At 37.4% G+C, this 25922-nt stretch overlaps 1 protein-coding gene across 9 annotated transcripts in view; it reads right to left on the bottom strand.

Annotated features, from left to right (window-relative positions):
* LOC136857189 (inverted formin-2) overlaps positions 1 to 25922 on the bottom strand; it is a 506484-nt gene that overhangs the window by 6520 nt on the left and 474042 nt on the right. For all 9 annotated transcript variants that reach the window (XM_067135641.2, XM_067135643.2, XM_067135640.2 and 6 more), the window contains 7 exons: positions 24743 to 24903; positions 24495 to 24574; positions 20039 to 21069; positions 17371 to 17672; positions 14754 to 14870; positions 14002 to 14142; positions 4747 to 4925 (listed from right to left, as the gene is read on the bottom strand). In XM_067135641.2, the coding sequence (XP_066991742.2) occupies positions 4747 to 4925; positions 14002 to 14142; positions 14754 to 14870; positions 17371 to 17672; positions 20039 to 21069; positions 24495 to 24574; positions 24743 to 24903 (2011 nt within the window). The remainder of the gene's footprint in view (positions 1 to 4746; positions 4926 to 14001; positions 14143 to 14753; positions 14871 to 17370; positions 17673 to 20038; positions 21070 to 24494; positions 24575 to 24742; positions 24904 to 25922) is intronic.

Genomic DNA, 25922 nt, shown 5'->3' with positions numbered 1-25922 from the left:
TTTAGAGTATACTCCTCCCGAGGAAGCTTTCGATATGAATATCATTTTAAAATCTTTGAATACACGGGGGGTTTATAGGAAAACCAGAATGGTTTTTCCACCATCACGTCGAAACGGCTGGATAGATCTCAACCAAACTTCATATTTAGAGTATACTCGTCCCGGGGAAGGTTTCGATATGCATATCATTTTAAAATCTTTGAATAGACGGGGGTTTATAGGAAGACAAGAATGGTTTTTCCACCATCACGTCGAAACGGCTGGATAGATCTCAACTAAACTTCGTATTTAGAGTATACTCCTCCCGGGGAAGGTTTTGATATGCATATCATTTTAAAATCTTTGAATACACGGGGGGTTATAGGGAAACCAGAATGGTATTTCCACCATCACGTCGAAACGGCTGGATAGATCTCAACCAAACTTCATATTTAGAGTATACTCCTCCCGGGGAAGGTTTCGATATGCATATCATTTTAAAATCTTTCAATACACGGGGGGTTTATAGGAAAACCGGAATGGTTTTTCCACCATCACGTCGAAACGGCTGGATAGATCTCAACCAGATTTCATATTTAGAATATACTCATTTCGGGGAAGGTTTTGATATGCATATCATTTTAAAATCTTCGAATAGACGGGGGTTTATAGGAAAACCCGAATGGTTTTTCCACCATCACGTCGAAACGGCTGGATAGATCTCAACCAAACTTCATATTTAGAGTATACTCATCCCGGGGAAGGTTTTGATATGCATACCATTTTAAAATCTTTGAATAGACGGGGGGTTTATAGGAAAACCAGAATGGGTGGTTTTCCTCCATTTTCTCTTATACTATTGATTTTCTGTAAACTTCGTTTACCGTACGTTAAACGGCTCTTCATTATAAACAACTTTCGTTTTGTTCATAATTTACCTTACTCTTCACATGACGGAGAAATTTACAATTTTCCGCTGGTATCATGCTCTGCATTGAGTGACCGACAACGAACCTACAGGTTACCATGGCAACGTCTCTGACTGCATGTCAGCAGGGAAGTAACGTATTGCCATTTTCCTCATCATGCTTTTAAATTCGTGGTTGTTCCTTAGGTAGAAGGCAAGAGAGGCGTCAATCGGCCGATCTGCGGGATATTGGCGGAATATCGTTGGATGTTATAACCGCCTTCGAATAGATTAATTAATAACACCATTAGTCATCTTCTTATTATTTGTTTACCTAGGAATCAATGGACCTAAATTTCTCCTCTGTTACCGCTTTATTATATCCATAACTCACACTAGCATAATTTATTGAGAGGCATTTGATTTTCCAATACATTAACTTGGCATTTACATATTTGTCGTTTTCCGGCTGCCCTCAATTATAATCCATTTTCTATTACTTTCAACTTTCTTAACTGTATTATTTCTTCCTTAATTACGCCGTATGTACGCGAGTGCTACAAACTACTGGATGTATTTCCACCAATACTCATATTTAGAATACACCTGTCCTTGATAGGTTTTAGGGCAAATATTGTTTCTAAATCCCTGAACTGACTGGGGGTTTATACGAAACCGATAGTGTGATTTTGCACTTCCACAAAATATACACAACCAATGTTAATTTAAATCTACCTGCCTCGGTAGAAATTAATTTCTAAACCTTTTTTCTCATGTGCATCATTTCAATACGAGGATTAATAAGGGAGATATCATTAATGGACCGTTTTTTTGTACAAGTCCCATCGGACTTAACACACGAGCGGGTGCGTGTAAAGCTTATTCCTTACAACTTGAAAACTACTGAAGATATTCGAACCAAAATTCATATTTAGCATCCACCTGTCCCAAGGTAGGTTTTAAACGTAAATAACATTTCATGTTCCGGAATGGACTGGCGGTTTATGTATGTAGCTGTCACATAATTATCTGAAAAGTACTGCAATGTGAGATGATCTTACCTACAAAAACTTTACCCTGCTCAACGTTTCTAACTCAATCTGACCCAAGAATAGATGAGATATCAAAGGAACAGTCATTTAGGCCACTGAATCCAGCGTCTTATGGTACAATCCTTTGTCGATATGACGTACGTTTAGCAGCAGTTAATCTGTAAATGAAGGTCTTCAATATTGTAAACACGCATATACTTTCGTATGTCGATCTATATATATTAACTGATGTCCATTTGTAGCGATCGAGAAATGGTGTGTCTGCTATTGTAATCAGTACTCTCCACACCGACTTTGACTGGCAGTTGGTATGGTGTCCTTCTCCAACTGCTGTGTAACTGGCAGTAGTAAAGAAGGCCAACCATTGTAATGAATAGTTCACTTCTCGATTTGACTTGCAGAAGGCAAGGGAGCATGCAGTTTTGTTTAAAACTCCCCTACCCGATTGTGTTTGGCAGTAGGCAAGGGTGTCCGCAATTATAAACAAATGTCCTCATCTAAAATGTGACTGGCATTAGGCATAGTGGCCTGCTATTTTGATGGAAACTCACCAACTTGGTGTGACTGGCAGTAAGCTGTCTGGCAGAATAAAAGGGGCCTGACATTATAATGATAACTGCACAACTCAATTTCGACAGATAGTAGGGTAGTTGCCTGCCATTATAATAGAAACTCCTCAACTGTTATCTGTCTGGAAGTAGAAAAGTGGGCTGCCATTGTAAAGAAAACTCCGCAAATCGATTGTTACCGCGCAGTAGGCAATGGGGCCTGCAATTATAATGTAAACTTCCCAACTCGATTGTGAATGGCAGTAGGTAAATGAGCCTGCCGTTATATCACAAATCCGTAACAAACACTTTACATTGGAAACAGCGTATGGGGGACTTCCCCATGTTGTTTATCGGATAACGCTAAGATACATGCAATTTTAAAACAATCTTATTTACTGTATGCACAGTATTTACTTCGATATTCGAATACAATGTTGAATACCATAGCGAAGCACGGGTACATTTGCTAGTTATTTCTATTCTTATAAATCTGTACATAGGGGATTATATTTGGATTATTTCCCCTTTATTTTCTTCTTTCATAAAACGTTAGTAGAATGCTTGAAAGAACTTTTTCTCCTCGACCGTACCAGTTTTGAACAGGAAACACCCAGGAAATTGTCCCCGCCTCCTCCAAACAAGTCTAAGGCTTAATGTTGAGAATTATAAGAACAAATATTTTGTAAAGTAAGTGGCAAATTATTTCAAATTATAGGAATAAAACCAATTTGAAAGTTCCAAGGTATCATTGTATAGTCTCTCTTAGTGATTATAGCCACTTATATCTTGCATGCTAAAAAAGAAACACACAAAAAGTGGTACCTTTCTTCCTGGAAATCTTTGGTATCATTCCAGTCCCATGTGAAAAAATAGTGATTTTCTTAAGACTGGAGTTCAGTGAATTAATTGTAATTTTATTGATTGCTGGTAGAAAAAGTAATTTGTAATTCTAATTAAGTAAAATAATTCTCTGGTAACTGTAATTCATCCCAATCACTTTTTCTTTGTACTTTTCCCATTGCTGTATATACTTGTACAGTATATGTTAATTGTGTTGCCATCTTCCTTTCCTTACAAGGAACCCATATCACTTTGAGGTTAGGAAGGCAACAATGTCCTCAATATCGGAGGCATGACAATGTCTAGCTTGTGTGTGTGTGTGTGTGTGTGTGTGTGTGTGTGTGTGTGTGTGTGTGTGTGTGTAATATTAGCTGCTAATTGAAAAACCCTGTCTACAAGAGAGCAACAGGAAGTTTATCTTTGAGTAGCAAAATGATCTAGAAGACACACATTTCATAAAATGGTCATTGTCAAAGTTAATAAGATGATTGAAGTAGAATGATCCTGTTCCATGAGTAGCACTGATCACTGAAGTTCACACCATATAAATGAAAAGCAAACTCCTCCGGTGTAGTAAACCATTCATGATGAGATGTGTAACCATACTTAAAAAAAAGTGCAGTTAATCACCACAACTATGCAAATTTGTCTGGAATGGTTTTCTTATTTCACCTTACAATAACGTTCACCATCACCACAATTTGAAATATTTATAGTGATCATATCTCAGAGGTAGAAAAAGAGTATACATTCACTACAAGCCTATTCAACTGGCATCAATCAAATTCCCATAGACTATAGAATTGTCAGGTATGGTACTTATTAACTTAATCAATATTCACATTGCTTTTAATATGACACTTTTCATTATCTTCATATTCCTTTTGATACCAAGAGTACTTCATTGAAGAATCAATTTCTTTAAGTACCCTAACTCTTTGTTACCGATGAAACGTTAATGAAATTCCAAATAGTTTAATGTTTCAAATTACATCAGACACTTGATTGATTGTACTACCTCTCTACTTTAAAACTGTCTCTCTTTTGTCCATTGGACGTAAGCTAGAGAAACCAGTCTTCCACATTGTAATGTCTAATAACTGTTGCTGAAAGCTTTTTGTTCTTGCTTGTGACTTGTCTATATATCAATGGTGAGAAGCAATGCTTGTAATTGAAACTGAAAGTTTTCTCCTGTTAAAAAAAAGAGGAGAGGATTTCAAAAGATCTACACAGACAGGTTTATTTTGCATCATAAAGGAGGGTGCATTAAAGGGAAAAAGAGAATGTATGGTTACATTGGGGCATTAAAGGGAAAAAGAGAATGTATGGTTACATTGGGAATATAGAAAAGTTTACTGATGGGTATTTAATGTCCATATAAGCATAAAAAGACCAATTCTCAGTAGTATATAATTACCTTGACAGCTCTTTTAGAGTCTTGAGTTGTTCAGTAAAAGCAAAGGCCTCCTTGTTGCTACCTTCAGCTACTTCAACAGCATAATGCAGAAAAGTGATCCGAGGCTTATTAGCACGTGTATCAAGGAGTTTAGACAAGGTATTCAGTTTGTATCCAGCAGCATTGCCCGCATAGCTACCCTGGAAAATGAAATATATGGGTTTTAAACTGTATGAAAATTTATTACAACCAACACAGAAAAGCATGTATCAAATTAACTGCACTGTCGCATTGTCACTATGATCAACGTTAGTGCCAAGTGTATATACTTATATGACCATCAAGAATAAAAGTTCTCTGTCCTTGTTCATCACTTTGGTCATATGTCACCAGGCAAAGTCCCAAGCCCCCATTCGATTCAGTTTACTAATGCAGTGTTATAACCTGTTATGATTTGAAAACTGACACATACTAAAATTTGAGTCACACTTCGGAAATCTGTCTCCCGCATATGTGTGTCAGAAGGCTTTAAAATGCCAACAGTCATGGACGGATATCTGGGCTTTGAGTTCTGTTGTCACTTTAAAGGTAAATATCATTGGAGGATGATGAGCTTGGATGATCAACATACATATATTTGTTTGTTTGTTTGTTTGTTACTAGGCCCAAAGACTGGTTGAATCCCAGCTCCACTATCAGCTACCATAGACTGCCTAGATGTCATTAAAGGGATGTAATGAAGAATAACAATTTCCCATTGCTTTCCTCACTGAGCCAGAATTTGCTATGCCAAACCCAACAAAATGTGAATTCTAACCAACCCAATGAGTTACACTTTCACAACATTAACAACAGGGTACATATAAACAAAATATTGAAGAAAGAAAGACCAATTTGCTTGGGCTGATCATCTAAGTAAGTCAAAAAGTTTCCAACATTTTGTATTTCATTGGATGCAGATCAAGTACACACTGAACTTGCAAGTGATTGGAATTTGATCAGGAAACCATTGCATCAGCATCATCCGAGATCTTCGATAACAGACCCAAGATGATCGTAAGTTAACATGAGGAGTCTTCTTGGAATGAGAGAGTAGGGTTAGGTACAATCAAGGAATCAAACAATCAGTTCATCTCCAAGACACAAAATAATAAAGTCAGGAGCCTAACAAAAGTGGGAGTTGAGTGACAAAAACCTACTCTTCCATGTCAAGTCTTAACATTTATTAACCAAAAACAGCAAGTGTATTGTAATGGAAACAATTCCCCTGACACTGTCTATCCCCAAATGGTCTATTTTCTTAGGCTTTCTGGTAATAAGTATAAAATCAATCAATCAATCAATCAATCAATCACTACGAATCTGCATTTAGGGCAGTCGCCCAGGTGGCAGATTCCCTATCTGTTGTATTCCTAACCTTTTCTTAAATGCAGCTTATAAATCTCACATTTTATCCCGTATTGACTCAACACAACTAAGGTTAAGTTATAAGTAGGTTCCCACCTTCCAATACTTATCAATTTCTATATAATAGTTTTTATTAATTACATGATATAAACCAGCTTAATCTCTAGGACATGTTTCGTTCCGATTATGGAACATCTTCAGCTAAAAGATTTGACAAAATGGCAAGACAATTAAGACACATGTGATAGTTATTATGATACAATAAAATGTTGAAATTTTAACCCACATGAACGACAAGTCAGTGTCCAAGTGACGAAGTAAAATTGGCGATAAGGTTCTTCTTTATGTTGGAGACTTGTATATTTGTTAATCTTGAAGATAAAATTAGAGATATACAAGATTTTCTTAACGTATAGTTATCAAGGAAACTCTTGATAGAACAACCTCACGGCATAAGGGAGGACATCAAATATGACACGATCAACTATAAGACTCATTTTAATAGTCCAATTGCAACTCAACTTCAACTACGATTGTTTTAACCAACATGAACGAACATTTTATTTTATCATCATAACTATCACATGTGTCTTAATTGTCTTGCCATTTTGTCAAATCTTTTAGCTGAAGATGTTCCATAATCGGAACGAAACATGTCCTAGAGATTAAGCTAGTTTATATCACGTAATTAATAAAAACTATTATATAGAAATTGATAAGTATTGGAAGGTGGGAATCTACTTATAACTTAACCTTAGTTTTCTTAAATGATCACAAAGAAATTGGAAAATTATTGAACATCTCCCTTGGTAAGTTATTCCAATCCCTAACTCCCCTTCCTATAAACGAATATTTGCCCCAATTTGTCCTCTTGAATTCCAACTTTATCTTCATATTGTGATCTTTCCTACTTTTAAAGACACCACCCAAACATTCGTCTATTGATGTCCTCCCACGCCATCTCTCCACTGACAGCTCGGAACATACCACTTAATCAAGCAGCTCGTCTCCTTTCTCCAAGTCTTCCCAGCCCAAACTTTGCAACATTTTTGTAACGCTACTCTTTTGTCGGAAATCACCCAGAACAAATCGAGCTGCTTTTCTTTGGATTTTTTTCCAGTTCTTGAATCAAGTAATCCTGGTGAGGGTCCCATACACTGGAACCATACTCTAGTTGGGGTCTTACCAGAGACTTATATGCCCTCTCCTTTACATCCTTACTACAACCCCTAAATACCCTCATAACCATGTACAGAGATCTGTACCCTTTATTAACAATCAAATTTATGTGATTACCCCAATGAAGGTCTTTTCTCATAAATTAACACCTAGGTACCAGTACTGACAATGATTCCCAAAAGGAACTTTCGCCCCATCAACGCAGTAATTAAAACTGAGAGGACTTTTCCTATTTGTGAAACTCACAACCTGACTTAACCCCATCTATCATCATACCACTGCCCACCGTCCATCTCACAACACTATCGAGGTCACCCTGCAGCCGCTCACAATCTTGTAACTTATTTATTACTCTGTACAGAATAACATCATATGATAACATAATGAATGTAGGCTCTTGTTACTTTATGGGTGTTCTGAAAATAAAACCTAGGCAAAGAAATAGAGTTATAAAGCATTTCAGGGGATCCAGGCTGAAATGCAACAGTAACCAACAGTAATATTTTAGGTATGGGAATAAATGTGTGACCACTGCATCAGTACAGAAGTCTATTGCATCAGAGAGATGGATTGTTAACATTCTATTCAGCTGAATCTAATTTCATTTTAGTAACATCTTGTATTTAGTACCGTATCTGGTACAAGAAGCACCACATTTTAGGAGGATCTTCATTTTTGAGAGAAATCAGTAACAATACCAGTATACAAATTTTGTAACATCTTCATAGAAGTATAATAAGAATAAACATTTCTGTAGAAGAGGAAGTCATAATGTTTTATTTATTTAGCAAAGCATTCACTTTTTAAACATGGGGGTACTCTTAAGCTGGGAAGCAATAATGAAATCATTACGGGCTGAGGAGATATTGATGTAGAAGAACTATGATTGATGAGGAGATGGCTATTATATGAAGACAGCAAAGTGTGAAGATGTGGAGATTGTCCTTATCCTTTGCATATTTTTAATTTTTTTACAATTTGCTTTACGTCGCACCGATGACACAGATAGGTCTTCTGATGACAATGGAATAGGAAAGGGCTAGGAGTGGGAGGGAAGCGTCCATGTACTTAATTAAGGTACAGCCCCAGCATTTGCCTGGTGTGGAAATGGGAAACCACAGAAAACCATCTTCATGGCTGCAGACAGTGGGGTTCGAACCCACCATCTCCCGAATGCAAGCTCACAGCTGCACACCCCTAACCGCATTGGCAACTCTCTTGGTATATCCTTTGCATTTTATTTCTATTTCACCGGGCGAGTTGGCCGTGCGTGTAGAGGCGCGCGGCTGTGAGCTTGCATCCGGGAGATAGTAGGTTCGAATCCCACTATCGGCAGCCCTGAAGATGGTTTTCCGTGGTTTCCCATTTTCACACCAGGCAAATGCTGGGGCTGTACCTTAATTAAGGCCACGGCCGCTCCCTTCCAACTCCTAGGCCTTTCCTATCCCATCGTCGCCATAAGACCTATCTGTGTCGGTGCGACGTAAAGCCGCTAGCAAAAAAAAAAAAAAAAAAAAAAATATTTCTATTTCCCCTTCTTTCTATACTGACTTGCCATTGTGTTTTTGCTGTTGTGTGTTCCTTTCAATGTTTCTATCTTTCTATATATGATGTAACTAGCAAGATACCCGTGCTTCGCTACGGTATTATACTGAAATTTATAATTGAATGCTTATTGTATTAGATATATAATCCGCCGAAATTCGCGATCTGACTCGTTTTCTGCGAGAATCCACCAAAATTCCCGATCTGACTGGTTTTCTATGATTTTACGGCACGTTTCCTCCCACTTTTAAATCTTCCTTTCCAGCAATCGATTTCGTACTTCCCGGGCTAGGCTCAGGTATTCCTCCCGGTCAGTTGAGTCCGTAAATCTTTGCCATCTTTTCCTATAATCATTTTTAATATGGATAAAATCCTTCAGGAGATCCGGCGTGGTGTCATATTGGGTGCCTTGGCGGCACAGAACCCGCGGCCGGACTGCATTCTTAGTCATTACCCGTCCAGGAGCCGTTTCCAGCGCGGTCCGCACATTTGACGACGGTCCGGAATATTATTATTGTTATTATTATTATTATTACTATTATGTGTTGCTGGAATGGCTGATGATAGGGAAAACCTGAGTATCCGGAGAAAAACCTGTCCCGCCACCGTTTTGTCCAGCACGAATGTCACATGGAGTGACCGGGATTTGAACCACGGAACCCAGCTGTGAGAGGCCGGCGCGCTGCCGCCTGAGCAACGGAGGATCCTTATAAGTACATTAATAACAGGTAAAATCAATTGGTCTCACCTCCTTCTACACCCCACCGCCGTTAAGTTTATTTACCGCCACCCCCCCCAAAAAAAATTAAAAGAATGCTTGTTTCTTTATGTTTAAGGGAGATTCCAAACACCAATGTTCACGTCTATTACCTTCAGTTTTGAGATATAAGTATCCCAATAAAAATAATTTACTTTCTGCACTTCATATCACAATACTCCCCCCCCCCCCCCCCAAGTGAATTTTCCCGCAAAAAATACTTGTTTCTTTAATAGTAAAGGATCTTCTTAAATACCAATGATCACGACTAACTTCTTCAGTTTTTGATTTATGTGTCCTCATGAAAGGAATTCAACTCCTTTACACTCCCGCCCTCCAAGATGGTTTCCCCACCAAAACGCGCTTTTCTTTGTTCTTAAAGGAGATCCAAATACGAATTTTCACGTCTGTAACAACTTTAGTTTTTATTAGATGTATGTATTCTCATACAATTAAGCCAATTAATTTTTCAATTCTTCCCCCCCCCCCCCCCCCTTCATTGGATTTTCCGAGAATACGTGTTTCTTTACTTTTAAAGCAGATTGCAAATATCAAATTTCACGTCTGTAACGTCTTCATTTTTGTGATATCAGTAGCCTAATTAAAAGAATTCAACACCATTTTCAGTCACTTTTACCACCCCCCTCCACCCAAGTGGTATTTCCGAAAACTAAAAACACACGTTTCTTTATGTTTAATAGAGATAAAAAATACCTTCACTTCTGTAACATGTTAAGTTTTTTTTAGATATACTGTAAAAATTCTCATTTTAAAATTTCACCCCTTTTGAGTTCCCCTTACGTGGAGTTTCCAAAAACAAATCACCTATGTTTATTTACATTTACAGGAGATTCCAAACACCCACTTTTTACGTCTGTAACATTTTACGTTTCCAAGATATTCTGTAGATGTAGTCTTTCAAAAAATTCACCCCAATTTGTCACTCCTGTTTAACCGCCATTAACTGGATTTCCCAAAAACTAAGAATTACGTGTTTCTTTATTTTTAAAGGAGATCCCATATACACTTTTTCAGTTCTGTAATATCTTTCGTTTCTGAGATATATGTATCCCCATTAAAGGCATTCAACCCATTTTTCACCCCTTTTACACCCCTCCTATTAGGATTTACAGGAAATAAAAAAAATACGTGTTCCTTTATTTTTAGAGGAGATTCTAACTACCAATTTTTACATCTGTAAATTTTAAAGTTTTAAGATGTAGACGCACTCATTTCAAAAAATTCACCCCCCTTTTCACCCCCCAATATTTGGATTGTCCAAAAACGAAAAAAATATGTGTTTCTTTACTTTTAAAGTAGATCCAAAATACCAATTTTCAGGTCTGTAATATCTTCAGGTTCTGAAATATAAGTAGCCTCATTAAAGGCATTCAACCCATTTTTCACCCTTTTACACCCTTCCTATTGGGATTTTCCGAAAACAAATGAATACGTGTTTCTTTATTTTTAAAGGAGATTCTAAATACCAATTTTTACATCTATAAACTTTAAAAGTTTTGAGATATAGATACACTCATTTTAAAATTTCACCCCCCTTTTCACCCCCTTACCGAAGGAATATCCAAAAATCCTCTCTTAGCGAGCACCTACATCATAATGTGAATATATCCCCAAAATTTCATTTCTTTATGTCCAGTAGTTTTGGTTCGGCGATGATGAATCAGTCAGTCAGTCAGGACAAGCTATTTTATATATATAGATAATTTGTTTATATTATTCAACTGTAACAGGAAGCACCTCTTAAATACCATACGATAGCTTATAAGATTGCCTCTTTCTGAAGAACTAAACTGTAGTAGTTTTCCTGAAAATGGGATAACTTCATCCTTAGTGCCCTGTACATACATGCTTTGCTTTATCAATTCTATTTTAGAAAAAAAGGTTTGTGTCAAAAGTAAAATAATCTCTCTATACAGTAAAACCTTGTATTTTGAGAGACTTGGTCTATGAGTGTTATGCAAGACAAGCAAACATTTTTGATGAACTATAACTTTATAAAAGAACATAGTATCGCACTACTGGTAGTACTGATCTGTCTGCCGAGTGCCACGTAACCACAACTAAGTCCACTTCCCTTCAACAGTGGGATTGTGTGTAATCTCCTGTGGTCATGCTCAGTTAGTATGCTTTGCTCATATGGTCAACATCCATACAAACTGTATACTATGACATGTGGATGTTTTAATAAAGCATTTTCTGTTTCGTGTCTAAGGGTAGCAACTTGTTTAGTAACTTGCTAACAGCTATGGGCCCCATGAGGAGAAAATTTGTAAAGGAAGGCAGTAGGAAGGAGATGTTTATGATGAAAGTCAAGAAGGAAATCTAGAAGTATGAACAAACTGTGCGCATACTCTTATCACAAGATTTTACACGAAGTCTACATCAACTACAGTATTTGCACAATATTAAAGAAGGAAGAACCGAAGTGTCTAGATGCAGCAATAGGAGTCATTCAAATATCAAAGCAAAAGCCTTGTGTTCTAGAAGGTACAGGGAAGCTGCTGCTTATCATATGGGTCATTTTTTATCAATACATATTTTTGGGTTCTGGAGCTAATCATCTGAGTTTCAAGTATTTCTTATGGGGAAAATTCTCTTTGATATAATGAGTGTTTTGGATTACAAATAAGTATGCAGAACAAATTATGTTTATGTTTGCAATCCAGGGCTTTATATGGTAATTGAAATACAGTAATCTCTAATACCACCCGCCACCGTATAAGACCCGCACCCTTATTTTGAAAGAACAAAATTTAAAATTACAATATTTACTAACCACATCAAATGATTAGAAAATACAAATAAAAGTACCTACACAAACATTTCCAGAATGATATCCAACAAGTTCATTCATCATCATCATCATCATCATCATCATCATCATCATCATCATTACCAACTTTAGAACTTTCATCACCATCACCTTCCCACAAAATGTTATCGCTGCCATCCATAGCATTAGAAATGCTACATTTCCTGAAGCTCTTCTGTATGAGGTTTCCAGGGATATGATTCCATGCTGTCAAAATCCACGAACACAGGAACTGAACTTCCGGGCGCTGAATGCAACCAGTTGGCGTCAGTGTGTAATTATCAGCCGCCATCCATTCTGTATAGAGCTGTTTCAAGGCTACTTTAAAAGGACGGTTCACGCAGACATCTAGCGGCTGTAGCATAGACGTCATCCCACCCGGAATGACTGCTAGGTCGGTTTTCCCATCCTTGATATGTTTCTTTACAGCGTCTGTTGTATGGCCGCGGTAACTCTCGAGAACAAGCAAGCTCTTTTGTCCCAATAATGCACCAGGGCGACGTTGCTAGACACACTTTACCCAGTCTTCCACAAGTGAAATGTCCATCCAGCCGGATTTCTGAAATCTGACGATAACACCAGCAGGAAGATTTTTAGGAAGAATCTTTCGCTTGAGAATAATGTACGGCGGCAATTGGGTACCGTCGGTGAGAATACACAACATTACCGTACACTGTTGTTTTTCATTACCACCTGTTGTAATGGTAACACTGTTTGCACCCTTTAACATTCAGTCCTGTCCACTGGCATTTCAGAGTAGACTGGCGTCTGATCTGCTTTGCCAATTTGGGAAAGCAAATATGCATTTTCCTTCCACAACCAAATTACGTGACGCTGAAACGACAATAACTTCTCATCATAGGCACCAGGAAGACACTGTGAAATTGAGTTACTCCTTTGTACGCTCAACCCATTTCTTTTATAAAAATTACAAAGCCATCCTCGGCTTGCCTTGAACCTTTCTGATGAAAGTTCCTTTGCAATCTCTAATGCCTTTAGCTGACACACCATATCCCAATTCCCGCTTTTCTGTCACATATTTATGAAGTTTTCTTTCAATTTCTGGGAACTGTACACTCAGTTCACGAAAAGCTCTACGATCACCACTACGTTAATAGCACATTTTTCTTCTGTCTCCAATCACAAATACATGACTCGTCAATATCGTATTTCCTACCAGCGGCACGATTTCCAATAAATTCGGCTTCCCGAACTATTTTCTGTTTCTCACTCGCAGTAAAAGATCGCAAACGCTTTGTGGAATTCATGTTGATACTCCGAGATCGTGCGCGAGACTCGCACCAAGCGCGGAAGTAGCATATACTGAGAGCGGAGAGATTATTGTTGTCAAGCCGCGCTGGGCGGTGATGCCCAATTTATATGCATTCAGAAAGACAAATTTCCCAAAATTTTAAATAAGACCCGCACCCAATTTTGGAAGAGATATTTTCGAAAAAACAGTGCGGGTGGTATTCAAGATTATACGGTATGTGCTTACAAATCTACACCAGTTTTTCATAATAGTGTTCAGGAAAAAATTATCAATCAAACTTACAGCATTAATGAAGTTTCCAAGCTGCAGAATCAGAAGCATAAATTCTTTAAGACCAACGTTTTCCATGAGTTTTTCTGATGTATCTATCACCGACTGTAGTTGTGGTTTCAGTTCTGCTACTCGTGATGGAAACTCTTCTCTCTGTTAAAAATAATAAGCATCATATTGATGAGAAAACGTTAATTTTAGCAATACAGTGTCTGCAATTTAGTTCTTGCAAGGGATTTCAGTTTTATTAAAAATAGCATGCATTTAAAATTCTCTTCAAGGACTCATGTGAAAACCATACATTTTAAGAAGAATGGTATGCTAATTTTATGTTGTGCATATCACTTGAAATCAAAGACTTCTTTAAAATACCAACCAACTATGCCCAAATTTGATCCCTTAACCCTGAACACAAAAGGGGACCCTATTACAACTTCACTAATTGTCTGGACAATACAATATACTGTCAGATTAGCACATCAAATACTGTTCTTCCAAAAATATATTAAACTCTTGCACACTGACTACAGTATGGTATTCCACACACTGAACTAAATAGTATGAACAATGAATACAGAAAAACTCATAAAACACTAAGTGGGCCTGCATATCATCATCATCACCACAAAGTACGAATCTCACGCTTTGTTGTGTTACTCTTATCATCTCTGTTATAAAGATGTGTGTGTTTGGAATGCTTTGTATACTTGGCAACCTGTTATCGGAAGAAGACAAATGGCATTTCCTGTTGAAAATAAACTTACCAGTAACATAGCTTCAACTCGTACTGCAAAGCCTGGAACTTCTGATAGTTTCAAATAGAACTTTTCTGCAGCACCCAGACTGTTTGGATCACCAGGATGAGACTTTATTAGAGCAAGCTGGAAGAGAAATATATTTAGTCAACAGTGTATATGAAGACAGTATGGTACAATTAAGTAACATGAGGGATAAAGATTTGAATGAATTAGTCTTAGAAATGACATACAGGAAGCAATGTATACCAAAAAAATCTCAGAACATACAAAAGCTCTAAAGCTCTATATTTCAGGTGCTAGAAAATCTTAAGTGCTCATTGCATTTAAATATTTTTAAATATCAACAAACTACGCCATAATTTGATCCCTTAACCCTGAACACAGAACAGGACCCTATTACCAACTTCACTAATCATCTGGGCAATACAATATTCTGTCAGATTAGCACATCAAATAAGGGCATAAGAATATGTATGCTTTAGAGCGACAAGGCGGTTCTGAAAATATACCGTAACTGAAAACATTTTGTAATTGTGCCTGAAAATACCAATATGTAATGATGCTGGGCAAATACTGACCTGACATCTTTAAGAACAAGAATTTTTTGATATTATGTGCACAATATTGAACCTTGACTTCAGTTTGAAACACACTGATCTGTGCATTTATTTTTCTCTTCCAAATATTCATTTTAAGAATGTCAATGTTTGAAATGAATGGATAGTCTTATTTGGATGGTGTTATGCATCAACCGGCTATGCGACAATTTTCAAAAAACGGAATGCTAGTACCATCTATTGCCTAAAGAGTTGATCTAACTGCTCGAATACTCATGGAGCTCTGTTTGAATTTAAACAGTTGTAACAGAAGGAAAACTTAAGCGCCACTATCATAAAGCGGGGTTACAAGTTACGCATCAACTATCTATCCGCCTTATTCAAAGAATTGATTCACCAAGTGGTATTTGGCGTTCTGTAACATCCTCCCATATAACACAGGTACAGTATGTAGTACGAGTTATTGCTATAGGACCTGCAGTGCATTATCATTAGTGCATGCTTGTTTTTTACTGTATCACACTGTAAGTGTACAGTTGGTTGTTTGGATTTAATTTCACCAAGCAGTTTAGTAATGCATACAGCAAGGTCATAAGCTTTCATTAATAATTCATTATAAGTCATCCACTAAGGCCTTGAAGTAGGTGTCCTAGCACAGATGGTAAACGTGTACCCAGAAGGATGTTGGTTCAGTTCCTTGTCAGGTAGTCAGAATTTAGGAATGATACTGCCACTTCCTTCTTTTTCTGCTATTTGTTTTGTGAGTTGGACACTTATTTACCTGTAGTATATGTTTCTCTGAAATTGTTTTATAATCAAATAGTAATAGGTATTTGAAGACCTAATATTCTGTTGCTGGTTCTTCGTTATTATTAACAAAATCGCACATAGTGGCACTTAACTTGTTGTTGCATAACTAAATGTTCCATAGCCCTGAGCATCAACAAGTTAACCGCCGCAGTTTGGTGCCTAGCCGCTTGATACGTATCTTCGGTCCACAAACTGCAAATACAGCTAAGTTAAATTTGAGGAAATCAAGGAAAATATTGCACTGAATGAGATTTCTTCTGAATAATCACATTACGCACACCGCATCACATAACTGTACCAATTATTTATTTATTTTTACTAAAATATCCGTTCTAAGATGGTTTTAAATATGAAAACCTTTCAACGAGTTTTGCTCAAAACTAGGATTTGACGCACAGCCGCTTGATGCATAACACTGTTCATTTATGGGGCAGATGGCATCCATCATAGCCAACAAATTGCCATCATTAGACAAGATGTCAAGTCAGTACATTCTGATGGTAGAGCAATTTAATTGCAATTGTAAATCAGCACAAATCACAAATAAAAAGCACAAATAAAGGCCATTTGAATTAAAAGGGCATCAGATAATTGTCTGACCCACTAATGTGTTCAAAATGTGATTTCAGCAAGTATGTAATGCTATCCTATGGTGTACTCATGGATTCTGCACGATCCACGAAGTTAAGAAACACTGGATGTGGCAACCACTTGAATGGATAGCCCATGTGCTGTTGGCTAGAGGAGAGTAAAGAAATAATCACCATGCTACCTATTGAGTAAATTCCAGCTGAGAAGAGAGCCACTGACTAGGTAGCTGCCAACCAGGGTTAGAAGAAGCTCTAGCTTTGCTTTTTATTACACTGAAAATTTTTATTTAACAAATATTTCTGCAACTACCTTTTGCATTGCTTATTAATTTAGATGTTTATTAACAATCCTCTCCCTAATCATATCCGTGCCCAAAAAAAGTTGTAGAGCAACTCTGCCTTGTAAAGTTATCTCATCTACAATTCAATATTGTGCACATAATATCAAAGAATTCTTGTTTTTAATGACATGTCAGTATTTGTCAGACATCATTCCGTACTGGTATTTTCAGGCACAATTACAAAATGTTTTCAGTTATATTTTCAGAACCCCCTTGTTGCTCTAAAGCATGCGTTATTTATATTTATCTATAATGACTCATCAGATCAGATCAGCAAAACGTTCAAAAATTAAAAGAAGTCATAAAAATCTGTAAAGATTCTCACCTCATGTTTTTCTGGCAAAAGCCTCAGAAGATTTCTCAGTTTTTCTGCACCAATGATGTCCCCTTTAGCTTCCCGAATGGAGTCTATTATTTCATCACTGCTTTTCTTGAACTGTTTGAGAAAGATGTTTACGGCAAGGCTACGCTTGCTGTCAAGAAGATTCACTTCTGCCATAGCAATTGGAGCAGGTGCTGACTTTGGTCTTTTAGAGGAAGAATTCTGACAAAATAATTCTTCCATTCTTATGAAGTCCACAGACAATGTTGAAGGTGTTTTTGGTAATTCTCTCCACATTGAGTTATCTGTAAAAAATAAATTTAAAAAATAGGCATACAAAAAGCAGTATAGAATATTTGATATTTTAAGATTCTGAAATATTTCACTGATAACATTCTAGTTTCCAAAGGCTGCTAATAACTGAATTATTCTATTCTTTAGCTGACTAGTGGTGGTAGTTTGATTTGTCCCTCAGCTTCCAAATACCTGCCTTCTGTTAATTTATCAATGCTATATTAAAACAGTATTCACCCAGTAATGTTTATGCTATATTAGACATTGATACTGTTCCCATATCTATTAGCAAGTCAGTATAACAAATTTCCAAGCAATTTTGGAAAATCTATGTATTATCATTAAAAATCAACTATCTAGGCCTACTATATCCTGCCTGGTGGCCATGATCATTTAAAATGTCAAGTCTAATGAACTGACACTGTGGTTAGCTGGTTTAAGTCCCATTGGTGGAAAAAAATGTCACCATCAGAATGTGAGTCAGCAGCTTAGAAGGGGAGGTGGTGTAAATCTAATTACTAAATTGCATGCGAAAAGCCTATGTTCAATTCCAAACCTCTCCACATTGTTCAGACTGAGTGACTGCGTGTAACTTTGCTGATTGAGATTTGTCTATTGAATGGGGACATTATGTCTTAAGCAGTTCCCTTGGAGTTATTCCACGGGAGAAGGCTATGTGCGAACACGAGGTTGCACCATCTCCCTTCCTCCTCCTCCTCCTATACCCAGATGTGTAAGTCAATCATGGTTGTCAAACAGAAAAATCTGCACCAAGCAAGCCAAACATGTTCTCAAACACTCCTGGTACGAAAAGTCACATACTAAATAAATCTATTCAGTCTATAGTAGCAGACTCCCGCTGGCTCCGTCCACAATGTACAATGTACGGTATGGTGTTGTTCATTATTATCCTCATGGATGTATTTGCAAAGTTTTGAGTTAATGAAATAAAGCACATGATCTGCTGTGGTAATAGAATGTAATATTATGTCAACAAAACACTTGAAAATACATCACACAAAGAAATTGAATTAAACGTTCCTTGGAACAACACTATGCGCCGAACTGTTAAAAAGTCTTTCAAAGATTTTTGTAATGGAGAAAAATGTACTCATAACTTTCCTCCGATTCTACCAATTTAAGTAATTATTGCCTCAAAAGAAAGTGCTTGATCCACTGAGTGTTTTTAGGCCAAAATAAACTGCATACCTCAATTAGAACCAAAGATATGATTGCTTCCAAGAGACAAAAAATTGAAAAAGTCAAATAATTTGAGGAAGGCGGAAGTTAAGTGATTTATAGTACCTGATGACAAATCTGTGCACGAATACCTTTCAGTTTAAAAAAATTGAAGGAAATCGACCAGATAGAATGGCCAGACTGACTGACTTTAGTTTTCATACATTTTTTTTAATATACAGATTTAGTTTTAACTCCATACCATTCAGGTATCTGAATACAACTTTCTGAAGAAAAAAAAATTAATATTTTGATCAACTATGCAACGTCTAAAGCAATAACATCATAATAAGGTGAAAATTGTCAAAATTATCTTAATCTTTGTGTTCTTTTAAATCACTTCCTGAAATCTTGGTAATATTAAAAGTGTGACCTAAATAAATTTATGTGAACAGTAAACTAATTCTAAACTGAGATAAATGAACATAAGGTATCTAGACTGTTTCTTGCACAATTTTTTTCTTTTCCTTTTCGAAAATGAAAGTTCATTTCTACTCCTAATAAGGCCTGTAACCAGCCTTATGATTCAGTGGAGGCATAGGGCAACCTATTGCATCAACATACCCACCCAAACAATAATAACAAGGTAACTAAAAGACTTTGTAAAATGGACACCATTTTTAAATCTTAAGAAATTCAGCTTATTACCAGTATGTATGCATATGTCTACTACAATACCAATTAAATTAAAGAATATACAAAAATAATACCATTTTGCAGTAAAATAAGGTTTTTAATGTTGGAGGTCAGACTGATTTATCATTGGAGACAGTATTATTTCAAATAATAATAATAATAATAATAATAATAATAATAATAATAATAATAATAATAATAATAATAATACATACATACATACATACCAAAATACTAAGGAGGTGAGGACACCTAAGATGGAAGTAGATTTACAACAGGTGAAAAGGAGAGGGGATGGTGGGAAAAGGACTGGGACTCGGAGTACGCGTTTTGTAATTTTGTACAAAGCCATAAATACATACAAGTACACTGTATGTTCTTGCATCCAAATCAAGATAATTTAATATATTTCAACTACATAGGGCAAAAATGACACGAGTAAGGTCAATATTTGTCCTAGCCTCCCTCTGGCTAAAGAAAATAAATATCTTAAAATACTTACCAATGACGCTTACAGGTATTTTATTCCAGTTGAGGGTGCGCATCTTTCGGCGAGGCACTGTATTAAATTTATCAAAGCCACTCAAATCAGCAGGTAATGAGCGACGGTTAGGACATGTCATGTATCCTGACACAATTCTCTTTGAAAAGTTCATTGGTTCATCAACTGAAGAAACTCCTGTTCCAGGCATTCCAGGAGGTGGAGGAGGTGGTGTCACGCCAGGCAGACAAGGAGGAGGTGGTGGTGGTGGTGGTAGATTTCCCATACTAGGCATTGGCGGAGGAGGGGGTGCCCCGATACCAGCCATACCAGGCATTGGTGGAGGAGGGGGTGGTGCTGCCAAACCAGCCATACCAGGCATTGGTGGTGGTGGCGGAGGTGGAGGAGGTAATGTCATTCTTTCTGCTCCAGGCATTGGTGGTGGTGGAGGAGGAGGGGGAATAGTTGCACTGATCATACCAGGCATTGGTGGTGGAGGAGGAGGGATCACTGCACTGTTCACAACAGGCATAGGTGGGGGAGGGGGTGGTGGTGGTGGTGGTGGTGGTGAACCATTCAGACTAGGCAATGGTGGTGGTGGTGGTACCGAGCCAGCCATACCAAACATTGATGGTGGAGGAGGAGGTGGTGGTGGTGGTGCTGCTGGTACTAGGGGCACTTGTGGGAGAGGTTCAGTCTTGCCAGAAAGAGGCAAATGTTCAGATAACACTGAATCTCCTGTAGCTGTCCTTGTTGTTTCTGGCAATAGTTGGGAGTGGGAAACACCAGCAGGTACTGTACTTTCATCTGACTGAACAGCCACGTTCACATAACGAATGTCTGTCTGAGTAGCTACACAACATGTTGGTCTTGCTGTATTTATATCGATAGCATATGTATTAACTGGAGTAGGAACAGTCATGCTTTTACTTCTGCGATATCTCCCTCTGTTCCTGTTGTTGCACTGATTCACGCTTGATTGAATGTACGACTTAGATTTTCCAGGCAAGACTTCTGAAGAGACATCCTCCAATGCTTGCCAAATATGGTCCCTAAAGAAAGTACAGTTGACATCAGTTTATATTGAAAACATAGTGCAAACAAAAATTTAAGGGTGAATAAATATTACAACATTTTACAGAAGTGACCTAAGGGATGGAGGGGGTATCACATTCTACTATGACCCTAATTGGTATGATAGCAAAGAAATAAGTTACATACAAAATATTCCCAATAGAGTAAAATATAAGGGGAACAAACAAATCTAAGAATACCTGTATATTTTAAATGCAGGAGGCTGGATAGGTAGATCAGTTATATAAAAAGGGTAGCAATGACGAATAGGAAGGAACCGGAAGGATCAAACAAGTGACATATCAAATAACAAAGACAGGAATATAATCATAGATCGGAAGAGGAAGCAATAGCAAAAGAAGACCAGGATAAACGTAAAAACACAATGAACTTGTTCCTTTCCATGACTTCTACTAACCCACCAAAATCCTTTTTCACCTTCTGTGTCTGTCCTGTGTTCCTACCATTTTACTAGCTGTACTGATATTTACTTTTTGTATCTTCCCTTTTCCTGTGTTTATATAGCTTTATTTTATTCTATACTTCCCACATTAAGACTGATTATATACTGATATGGACTCTCAAGCATTGAAGTCCATGCTTCTGATGAAGCTGGAAAGCATAAAATAGCTGCTTGCTGAGAAGAAACGTAGTGTGAGCAACTGCAAAATGATTTTGATAATGTAGTGAGAAGGACAGTAGGCAATGGTATGATTGTTAGACGGGGTTAAAAGTCAGGTTGTGAGTTTCGCAAATAGGAAAAGTCCTCTCAGTTTTAATTACTGTGTTGATGGGGAGAAACTTCCTTTTGGGGATCATTTTAAGTACCTAGGTGTTAATATAAGAAAAGATCTTCATTGGAGTATCATAAACGTGATTGTAAATAAAGGGTACAGATCTCTGCACATGGTTATGAGGGTATTTAGGGGTTGTAGTAAGGATGTAAAGGAGGGGGCAAATAGGTCTCTGGTAAGACCCCAATTAAAGTATGTTTCTAGTGTATGGGGCCCTCATCAGGATTACTTAATTCAAGAACTGGAAAAAATGCAAAGAAAAGCAGCTCTATTTGTTCTGGGTGATTGCAAACAAAAGAGTAGCATTACAGAAATGTTGCAAAGTTTGGGCTGGAAAGACTTAGGAGAAAGGAGACGAGCTCCTCGACTAAGTGGTATGCGATATAGATGTCGGTTCCCACAGGGTATGCACTAGTCATGCATCTTGGTACGTGTGCTATTTGATGAGCCCAACTTAGCACACTGGGGTAAAACACTGGCAACCAGAAAAGAGTTAGCTGGAAAATGTATAATGTCCAATAACAGACCGTTTATATTGGTAATACAAGTGTATGTTCCAAGCTGTCAGTGGAGAGATGGCATGGAATGATATTAGTAGGCAAATAAGTTTGAGTGGTGTCTTTGAAAGTAGAAAAGATCACAATATGAAGATGAAGTTTGAATTCAAGCAAACATTCATTTATAGGAAGGGGAGTTAAGGATTGGAATAACCTACCAAGGGAGATGTTCAATAAATTTCCAATTTCTTTGCAATCATTTAAGAACAGGCTAGGAAAACAACCCATAAGGAATTTGTCACCTAGGTGACTACCCTAAATGCAGATCAGTAGTGACACGGTTTGATTGATTGATTGATTGATTGATTGATTGATTGATTGATTGATTGATTGATTGATATGGGTGTGAAAGAACTGGGACTGATTAGAAGAGAGTCCATCTCTATGAAAACAGCAGTGGGGGTTGCCCTTGTGTGTTTTCATATTTGTCCTTTTTTCCGTTTCTCTAGCTAGCTCTCCCCACACTGATCTGTCATTGTGTTTATCACATAATGATGTTACATATGTCCAGAAATGCTTTATTTCCATGTTTGATTTCATTTTATACAACTCTACATAGTACATCAGTCAGAGGAAAAGAACGTACCACAATATCACATGAAACTTTTTCTTACAAAGTGCTCTCCATGAGCATTGATACATGCCTCAACTTGCCATTTCGCTGATGTAACCCTGGAATATTGTGTTTTCATGTATCAATGTTAATAGAGGTCATTTTAAACATTTCATGTAAGAAAGAGTTTCACGTTGTATGCTGGTACATTCTATTCCTGCATGTTTCCCATGATTAATCCCTTAAATGAGCATGACATCTAGACGTTTTCATGCTGTGATTGTATGGTGGGTATGATGGCATAAGCCGATTGTAAAATTTTTTGCTTATTTCCCTTGGGAGTGACAGCATATATCTGATGTCTACCGTATTAGTTGATATACTTTCCACAATATCACTCTGTATATTGTATTGTATAGCTATCACAGCCTCTTAAAATGAATTTGTTTTTGCACCTTGCACGATGCTCCCACACAGCCGTTTGTGTCGAGGAGCATGGATTTCAATCGTAAAGTAGATCAGCTTGATTGTACTATATCTAGAGGTGACGGGTGAAGATGAAGTTGGTTTGTTTTCAGCAAGTGATCATGCAAGTAAAGTAAAGTGATTTCAGATTAACCAAATGATGAAGAAGATGTTCAGAATGTAACATCTGCCTCAGTTCGTTGCGAATGGTGCCCCAAGACTAAGAATTTCTTTTACAGGGGTAAATGCGATAAATATAGTTTTAGTGATGTACAGTGTCTAAGAATACACTGTATTTGTAGATGACCTTGTTTCTGCCTGTATCACAAAGATAGCAATCTACAAAACCTGTAATCGTCTGGTTACATAACCACATAAATAATGTTAGTAAGCCATTACCGATTCCGGCCCCACAGTGTAGGCGGCAACGCGTCCGCCTGTCACCCGGCGACCCCGGGTTCGATTCCCGGTCGGGTCAGAGGTTTTTAATTGTAATGATTAATATCCCAGTCCTGGGGACTGGGTGTTTGTGACGTCCTTAATCTTCCTTTCCTCACACACAACATTCCACACTACCGCCATTCCAATTACATGCAGGTTCATACAATATGGTGCCAGTAGCGGCAAAAGATCCACATGGGCCGACACCCCGAACAAATAGCATTTTAAAAAAAGCCATTACTGATGTATAATAATCACTACATTAAACTAATTGTGTATATATTTTTGCAGGAAATATTTAAATATCACAAAGTGGGGAAAACTGTACCGAGGGCAGGTTACACACATGGAGAACTTGGTACCCAGTTAAGAGGTTAATGTACTTTGTAGAATTGTAGAAAACTAGTTCTAACATGGAAATAAAGCATTTCTGGACTCATGTCCATATAACATTTTATTCTTCTATGCGAGAGGAATATGTTCTGAAAGTTTAGATGTAACTTACTGTTACACTCTATGACTTTATTCATCACTTGTTTGTTCCTTTCCATTACTTATTCACTAGTTACTACATTTGTTAAGAGAAAACTTACGATTTCCGGTCTGCTGGGTCTAGCTGAGACAGATTAAGCAGTAACGCATGAAATGACAAGGCTTGTGGCGACTCCATGACCTGAAATAGTAAACCATGCATATTACAAATGAGCTGAATAATAATAATAATAATAATAATAATAATAATAATAATAATAATAATAATAATAATAATAATAATAATAATAATAATAATAATAATAATAACAACAACATTACAATGGGACACTAAAAAGGAGTACCGTACCTTGTAGAAGACAGTTTCAAACAGCTGCTGGTGTGAGAGATGTAACGGACCAAGTTGCTCCTCATCCCCGTGCTGATTTTCATCAAACACAGCTAGTTGTATGTTCAGTTCCTCATCATCATCTTCTCTCAAGGTGCTTAGAAGTGCATTCAGCCCAAGTCCTATGGCACATAAAATGAACAAAATTATAATTTACTTAGGACTTACACATAAATATATTTGTGAAAAGGACTCTTTGTTCTATAATTTGTTTTTGCACCTTGCACGATGCTCCCACACAGCCGTTTGTGTCGAGGAGCATGGATTTCAATCGTAAAGTAGATCAGCTTGATTGTACTATATCTAGAGGTGACGGGTGAAGATGAAGTTGGTTTGTTTTTAGCCGTTGGTGGGGGCAGTAGAATACATCCATTGTATGCTTTGTCATAAGAGGTGACTAAAAGGGGGAGTGTGGGTTCGCAACCACGGTTCTCCTAGTTGAGTCTGGCATTGCATCCAGTTATTTGTGTCGGGCTCCTCACTTTCATCTTTCCTTTCTGACCTCTGTTGGTCAAATCTTGTTCTTTCCAACCCCAAAAGTATTATGTTTACAAGACCTAGGGAGTCCATTTTCATGCCCTTCATGACCTTCCCTTTATTTTATGGATAGTTTCATTTTTCCAAGTATCAGACCTCTCCAATTTTCTATTCTTATTTGTGTTAACAGAAGATGGTTGCCTAGTTGCTCCTCTTGAGACCACAATTAACCACCACTACCACTCTCATACATATTTCAGGGATAGAATTAGTTTCATCACAGTATAGGCAATGTATTCTATAGAATGTGGCCCTGGGAAGAACTGTTGTAAACAATCTCTGGGCATCTGGATAGTGATTCTTATTGTACAATCATGCCAAGCCACACACAGTTCTATGGTCTAAGAGTTTCTACATGAAAAGGTGACTGAAGCATAAGTAGTTCAGGGTACTTTCAAAAACTGTCAAATTATAGATAGTTCATCATACTGATGGCAAAGAATCTCCATTTTAGACTGGTTATGTCCAGTAATCTGACTTTTTTTTTTCCACCTGTACTATTTCAAAACATCTGTTCTGGAAGGGATTACAAGGAAAAGCCTTCAAAACATTTCAAATTCTTCAAGTAAGAAAACAAACCACAATTGACGGCTTTTTTACTGTT

This window comes from Anabrus simplex, chromosome 1 (genome assembly GCF_040414725.1).
Source record: "Anabrus simplex isolate iqAnaSimp1 chromosome 1, ASM4041472v1, whole genome shotgun sequence".
Classification (NCBI taxonomy): Eukaryota; Metazoa; Arthropoda; class Insecta; order Orthoptera; family Tettigoniidae; genus Anabrus; species Anabrus simplex.
The sequence above is the reverse complement of the archived record's forward strand: the minus strand, read 5'-3'. Positions and strand labels throughout refer to the sequence as shown.